Here is a 7,647-nt window from a genome sequence, read left to right on the forward strand (position 1 = left end):
CTTTACAAGACCATCACAGTCCTACCTCTACATCAACAAGGTCTTGCTTCCTATGTTGTCTACATCATAACGGCCTATTCATACGGCCACAAGTACGAAGCGTTGCAAAGACAAAGAAAACATACATACACAGTTCAAAATTCGTCATCAAAGGAAAACTTGTGCATTGAAGAAAAACAAAAATAATTGTCATAGTTACAAGGCCTATACAGCCAACATCCAACAAAGAAGAAAAAAGACAAAGACAAAGGCATACTAGTCACATGCATCATCGCCTTGCTCCGCAGCACCCTGCCCTTCATCAGCAGCCTCCTCCTCTGCATCAATCTCCTCCTCATCAAGAAGGACACCCTCCTTCACATCCTTGAAGGGATCTAAGAGACCCAAGTCAAGGTCCTTCACAAAGATACTGGTCTGCCTGACAACCTTTTGAAAGCCTTTCTCATGTTGCTCTATGGCCTCCTTCTTGTATAGAATCAGCTCTTCCTCGAGCTCCTTGTTGGCCTTCCTTTCCTTGGCAGCCCATAGCTCAGACTCCTCCAATCTAGACTCTGACTCCCTAAACCAGGCCTCCAACTCAGCAATCCTCTTGGCAAGCCCATCCTTCTCAATCGCCATGCTGTCCACTTTGCCACCCATCTTCTCAGCCTGCAAGTTCTTGTAGCGTCTAAACAAGTCATCACCATCTAACCGGGTACGTAACAACTTGGACAATGCACCACCAACCTTGGAAGCCTGTTGGTGGTTCGCCATTACGACCTCAGCAAAAGCAACAATGGCATTAGCCACCTTAGGGCACTACACTCGTCATAGAGTCCAAGTAGTAGCCCTCCACTTGGCGACCTCCACCTCAAAGGATGCCACCTTTTGCATAGCCTTTTGATGTAGAAGTTCATTGTCCTCCAGAATTGCTAAACTCCTTTAGAGAAAAACCTTGGTAGAATCAATAGCATTCCACACCCCAGTCGACCAAATAAGGTTCTTGTTGAAGGCTAACACAAAGCCAACCGAGGTCTTCTGCCCCGGCTTGTAAGTTGCACCCCATAGTGAGTCAGCATCACTGGAGGTGTATAAATGATCGAGGGGGATGTAAGGGCATGAGGACAAAGAAGGTGACGCCATAGCCACCAAAACAGCAGTAGGGAGGACCATTGTAATCGATGAAAAAAGAGGCAACACTGTGGGAGCATCAGTGGTCACTACACCGACACTTAACAAAGGTGTCGCAACGGTGGACAACAGCGCCACAGCAAAATCAGCTTGAATGGCTGGCACGACAACTTCAATAGCAGCAGGAGTAATCTCCTGAACAACAACTGCAGGAGGAGGTGAAGGAGTAGGTGTAGCAGAAGTGCTAATAGCAGCAGGAGCCTCGATGGTCGGTGGAGCCGGAGGCATATCCTACGCAGTCAGAAGGCGACTCATAGTGGGCATCAACCCTGCAGCCTTCCTTATGGCATGAAGACTCATAGGGGTCTTTGACTTTTTATGGCCCAACAGCATCATTCATCTTCCTCTTTACCAAAATAGAGGAATGAGCGTTGGGGGTGACCTCACCAACAACAATAACAAGGTCAACCTCTCCAACAAGTTGACCCACATCTTCAGCAGACGAAGCAGTAATAGATGGTGGCACGATCGCACCTGTAGGTCCCACCTGCTTCACGAGTGGCCTCCAAGCGAAGTCACCCATAATACCTGCAAAATAATTAAGACAATAACACAAACACGTGTTAGACATTGGTTGACACCAACCTCAGACAACAAACGAGGACAAGGTTAGACACTTACCATCCAAGGCAGTGAAAGGATCACTCGTCGAAGGAAGAGACAAAATGTCATGTGCATCCAACGAGGCTAGCAGCTGCTCCAAAATTGCTTTGTTGACCCTCTACACAAGGGTCAATAGATCCTCGTCATACGACTTGAACCTGGTGGGATCAGACTGCAAGTAGAACAAAATGTGGGGCTCCTCGTCCCTATTAAGTATCAGTGGCATTCCATCAACCACGACATCAATAGCTAGGACCTTAAAGAAATGGTCCTTGAAATGGCGTAAGTTTGAGTCAAACTCGAATAGCTTCTTCGACACACTATTCAAGGAGACCCATCCAATCTTGCCAGATAATTTTATTTGGAAGAAAAACAAGAAGACCAGCACACTAGGCTGAATGTTGAAGAAAGGACACAAATCTTCAAAAGCCCTTGCCATCACCCAATTGTTTGGGTGAAGCTAGTAAGGGGCCACATTCAAGTGCTCCAGCATAGCACACTAAAAAGCGGTCAAGGGTAGAATGACATTGAGGACCTCAAATAGACATTTGTACATATAGAAGAAGGGCAAATGACCAAGCGTCTCCCTCAAAAATGGGAAGTCATCACTCCTGTAAGCCTAAACAGCCAGCTTACAAGAGTCTTTAGGGTTTGCCAGCTTCACCTGGCACTGAAGCGCAGTGACACTTGCCGCCAAGGTCAGACAGGACTTATAATTTAGTACATTCTCCCTCACCCACTAATAGCCGTTGCTGGCTGGGTGGATGACAAAGACCTAACACTCAAGCTACATCGCACGCGAAGAGACACCCTCACATCTCCATCGACACTACCTCTCCTCACACCCCCAGAAGCATACGGGGGAGGATCACAGTAACCGGGACAAGCTCTTCGGCAACAACAGAAGGCACATACCCCTCCTTGAGGGTGAGAAATGCCCCATCTGTTCGACGCGAGACCCTCACCCTCTCAAAAGAAGAGGACTCGCTATCAGAGGCACCACGACGAGTATCCTCAGACAAGGAACTGCCTATCAAGATGACCTCCCGATCCATGATGAGCTGCTCAATCGAGCCCCCATAGTCACTACCACCCATACTGATGGCAGAATCATACAGAAAAGAAGATATTATGGTGGACAAAAGTACCTTTAGAAGTTGGAGGAAGAAGAAAGGGAAACCGAAAGCCAGAAAGCACAAGAGAAAGCAAGGAAGCAAGAAACTCTTCGGTAACTGGAAGGAGCTAAAGAGGTGTCCTAAAATTTTGAACCATAACGCTCCCCCACTCACACACGAATCGCCACTCCAGTACGTGCCCACTCCGTGAGTGACACTTATGCAAGAGTGTTGCGTGTGCACCGCACACGTCTACTACAATAGACAAATGTAGCATTTGTCTTCAATGCACTCTCCAACAGTCAAAAAAGGAGAAGAGTTTTCAAATCCAATTACTTACCTTACCTGACACGCCAAAGACATGTCCATCACGGATAGCTCAATAGAAGCAGCCCAGACAACAATTGTCCAGGCTTGGGGGCTTGACAAGCCGCATCGACTTGCAATCCTCTTACACTAGTCAAGGTTGCCACGGCCGACACCAAAAAACACTCTCCATACTTGGGAGCATGACAAACTCGTCACCCTCTACTTATCAAGATTACTACCCCGGACATCAGGCAGACTCCCTTAACACGGGACAAACTTCCTCGACACGGGACAATCTCTTTTAGCACTAAACAACCTCTTTTGCTGACAAATCGGCTTAGAGCTTGGGGGCTTATGTACTGTCCATGACCCATAAAATCTATGTGACATCCTACTTGGCACTTAGAGACACGTGTCAACCCTCCACGTCAACCTTGTTATAGGAGCACGGATGCCTAGCCTTTAGCAGTCGAGCTCCCCAACAAATAGGTTATCCCTAACCTAACTAATATTCAAATGTATTTGAATATCTTATCTATTGGCAAGTATTTAATTATCTATAACGTCACATTATCTTCAAGGTACGATTATCCTCTACCTTTTATCTACAAGCAAATGTTTATCTCTAACATTATCTATAAGCTCCCGACTATTATCTACAAGGCTTCAACAGTCCCTACAAACAGGGACCAGCACCCTCGCTCAACTAATATAAATACAAGTTTCATCGAATCCTTCTACAATACTTGCTCACACACTTAGAACATGGCAACAAGCCTATGCCCCTCTTTCTCTTTCGCTCACACGAGTTTTATCGAGCATATACTTGCTTTTCTTTCCTTACACATTTTTACTTGAGCGTCGGAGTCCTTTGTTTTGCATGTCCCCCTCCTATCAAAGGCACCTCTCCAAGCCGACGTGTGAAGTTCGAGACCCCACTCAACCACGTCCCTCGTGATACATGTAATATAGGTTATCAATACAATAATTATGAGATTCTAAAAATATTTACCCATGCTAATTAAAGAAATAGAGTCATTCCATTTTCTGGAACCATTCAATTTTTTATATGAAAAGTTACAAAACTTTTTCCTTAAAAAAAAAAAAACAGAACGTTTTCCACGGACTCGTATGTAAATTATCATCACAATTAATATGCATACGATTATGAAAAACACGTTATCATTCATTTCCATATAAAGTCACTCTTGCACATATGAATACAGGACAAATACAACGAAAAAACGACGAAGAAATGCATTAAAGAACCCATTAATGGCTTCCAAATTATATGAAAGGAAAGTGAGTTTTAAAGAGGGTAAGAAATTTAGAGAGTTTGCCGCGCCAACTTCTCGTCTAACTAGATCCACTGATGGTTATAATCCCTCTTTTACTTTTCTTATTGCAAAATCATCAAGATATTCGTACGTGACATCACTCGGTTCATTTTGTTGCTGTATGATTTGGATTACCAAAATTTAACATTGGTTGAAAATAGAGCAAGTGAGGGTAATAATTATCTATGTAATTTCTCATTCCAACCTTATTTTTTCAACATTGGCACAGGTTTATATTAATAGTCTTTAATCAAATGTATCCAAGTTATAATTACAAGACTTGCCGGGAGTCATAGTTTGTAGTACCTTTTGGATAAACTTTTTTATAAATATTTATTAGAAATAAAATAAAATTAAAAAAATAAAATAAATTTTTTCATAAGTTAAAACAAGTATGTGAAAAAATCAATATAAATAATTTCTACAAATTAACTTATGTATAAGAAAATTTTAATTTATGAAGAAATTAATTTTATTTTTTCCTTTTCGTTAAATGTTTATGTAAAAATTTATTCAAACAAACTAGTAATTTTGAATTTGTTGTCATGTTTTTTTTTTGTATCTATGAAGTGTTTGAAGCTTTTTATTTGACATTTAACTAATTTCTCTTTCATTAAGCGTCTATTGATTTTGAGATAAAATAGTATTTTTAGTTACGACTTCATTCTGAAATTAGGGATCGAAGCCCAAACTTTGGTTAATTAAGGAATCTAAGTATCGAATTAGTTATGCTAATAACTTTCAGTTTTATTATCGTCTTTTTAATACCGTAAAAAAAATGCAGATGAATGTGATGCAATCATAATTGCAAAAAAAAAAATATATATATCATTCAGAAATGAGTCATAATTGCAATTATGAAATAGTGGCAAAGACTTTGAATATTACGGCCGCAATTTTGTTTAATGGATTTTTTAGAACTTTGAATTAGCGATTAATCAAAATCTTTAGGGTTTCGAACTTATAACATAATTACAAGTTGGTTTAAAAATCAAAGTTTACTTCTGCAGTAACCAACCACTATATGGGTTGACAAAGGTTTTATGTCCTTTTGCATAAGAAAATGTACGCTTGTTTTAGGTAACACGTGATGATCAGTTTCATAACTTATATTAATTAAACCTAGTTGTGGACCGCTAGACACCATATATTCGCCTTATAAATAGAAAGCTGCCATTTAGGTTGCAAGTGTAGGAACTAGGAAGCATCCTTCCCCAATTTCCCACATTTAAATTGAAGGAAGTGAAGTGACTCAGCTTCCTTCGTAGAAAGAGAAAGAGAAGATAAAGAAGAAAAGACAGAATAACTAGGATACCATAAAATAATAGATATGGGAAGATCTCCATGTTGTGATGAAATTGGCTTGAAGAAAGGTCCTTGGACACCTGAAGAAGATCAAAAGCTTATTGACCACATTCAAAAATATGGTCATGCAAGCTGGAGGGCTCTTCCAAAACTTGCAGGTACTACTATATTTATTGTATTTTAGTGTCAAGAATCTCATAATTAAATATTTTCTCATCTTATGCCACATATATAACTAATGGGGATGGTCATTTGTATTTGGTAATAGGACTCAACAGGTGTGGCAAAAGTTGTAGGTTAAGGTGGACGAACTACTTGAGGCCTGATATTAAAAGAGGGAAATTTTCCCAAGAAGAAGAACAAACAATTCTGGATCTCCATGCTGTCCTTGGAAACAAGTAAATATTCAACACCACTATAGTACCTTTTATTTAATGTGTTTTGATGTTAATTATATCCTTAATTAGAAGACTGCTCTTAATTATGGATAACTTTATTGTGATTTCCATTAATTTATATGGGTTGGAGTCTCCATGTACTCTTATTATATATTTAACTACATAAATTTCTCTTATAAAAACTGTTTTTTATGCATTACGTACAGGAATTTTGTAGTAGTCTAATAGAATAGCTAGGGATCGATGAGAAAATAAATTATATTAATTTGATTATTCTGAAGCTTATGTTCTTCAATTTTTTTCTCCTTTTGACTAGATGGTCTGCAATAGCAAGTCACTTACCGGGTCGGACAGATAATGAAATCAAGAATTTTTGGAACACCCATCTCAAGAAGAAGCTGATTCAAATGGGATATGATCCAATGACACACCAGCCTCGAATTGATGATATCTTCACAGGCTTGTCCCATCTCATAGCACTGGCTAACCTCAAAGAACACTTGGACCATCTTCACCAACACCAACCATGGGAACAAAACCTTGCAAGGCTTCAGGAATTGGCCAGGCTCCAATGCTTGCAGCAACACCTCTTGCTGCTACAAGCTTCATTAACTGATGCAGATCCTAACACAATTGATAGCATAATAAACAGTACCTTCATGAACAAGGACACCATCAATGTTTCAAATGATCAATTTGAGAACATTATTATGTCATCTAATGGTACCATGCCTTTCTATCACATGCCTGAATTGAAAACACATCCTTGTTCATATGAAGCACCAATAAGTAATAAGGACATGGTTCAATTTTCTCGAGGAGAAAGTTATCCCAATTCTCCATGGCTTCTTTCATGTTCAAGCACTATACCTTCTTCTCCTTCTTCCCTTGTGGCTCCACCTGTGACGGAGATTTCATTGACTAATGTGGAAGATAATTGCACTATTTGGCCGGAGCTCCTACTAGAGGACCCTTTGTTCAAAATGATTTCCTAGTTTGAGATTAATATTTTGTGTAACGTGACAGGAATTTAGTGTTATATTAGTTAGTCCTATAGTCTTACAATGTTTATTATAACTCCTATATTGTGTGTTCGTTTGTATACAATGTTCATTGTATTGAATACATTCATGATACTCTCTTTTTTGTAACTTTTTTTTATTTTTTTCATGAATGCATGAAATGGCTTTGGTGGCTTTGTCTTTAAGGTATCGATTCAATATGATTTTTAGGGAGACGGATAGTGAGAAAATTTAGTGATGATAATTAGTTTTTCGTCACTAATAACATAAAAAAAAAATAGTGACAAATTTTTTAAAATTATATGTAAATTGGTTCATCGCTGATATGAATTTTTCTGGTACATGCGATGCAGAAACGAAAAAAAAAAAATCTATTGATTAAGTGTTA

The 7,647-nt window shown here is 39.6% G+C and overlaps 1 protein-coding gene across 1 annotated transcript; it reads left to right on the forward strand.

The window, feature by feature from the left end:
• Positions 1-5,767: 5,767 nt before the first annotated feature.
• Positions 5,768-7,422, forward strand: LOC114403405 (transcription factor MYB53-like). Its single transcript, XM_028366391.1, has 3 exons — positions 5,768-5,997; positions 6,108-6,237; positions 6,554-7,422. Exons 1-3 carry the CDS (start codon positions 5,865-5,867, stop codon positions 7,230-7,232), a joined length of 942 nt encoding a protein of 313 aa, XP_028222192.1. The 5' UTR covers positions 5,768-5,864; the 3' UTR covers positions 7,233-7,422.
• Positions 7,423-7,647: the final 225 nt, after the last annotated feature.

This window comes from Glycine soja, chromosome 1, assembly GCF_004193775.1.
Source record: "Glycine soja cultivar W05 chromosome 1, ASM419377v2, whole genome shotgun sequence".
Lineage (NCBI taxonomy): Eukaryota > Viridiplantae > Streptophyta > Magnoliopsida > Fabales > Fabaceae > Glycine > Glycine soja.

Coding starts and splice junctions, on each gene's coding strand:
- LOC114403405 (XM_028366391.1), top strand. CDS start 5,865: ATGGGAAGATCTCCATGTTGTGATGAAATTGGCTTGAAGAAAGGTCCT. Junction 5,998..6,107: donor GGCTCTTCCAAAACTTGCAG/GTACTACTATAT, acceptor ATTTGGTAATAG/GACTCAACAGGTGTGGCAAA. Junction 6,238..6,553: donor CATGCTGTCCTTGGAAACAA/GTAAATATTCAA, acceptor CCTTTTGACTAG/ATGGTCTGCAATAGCAAGTC.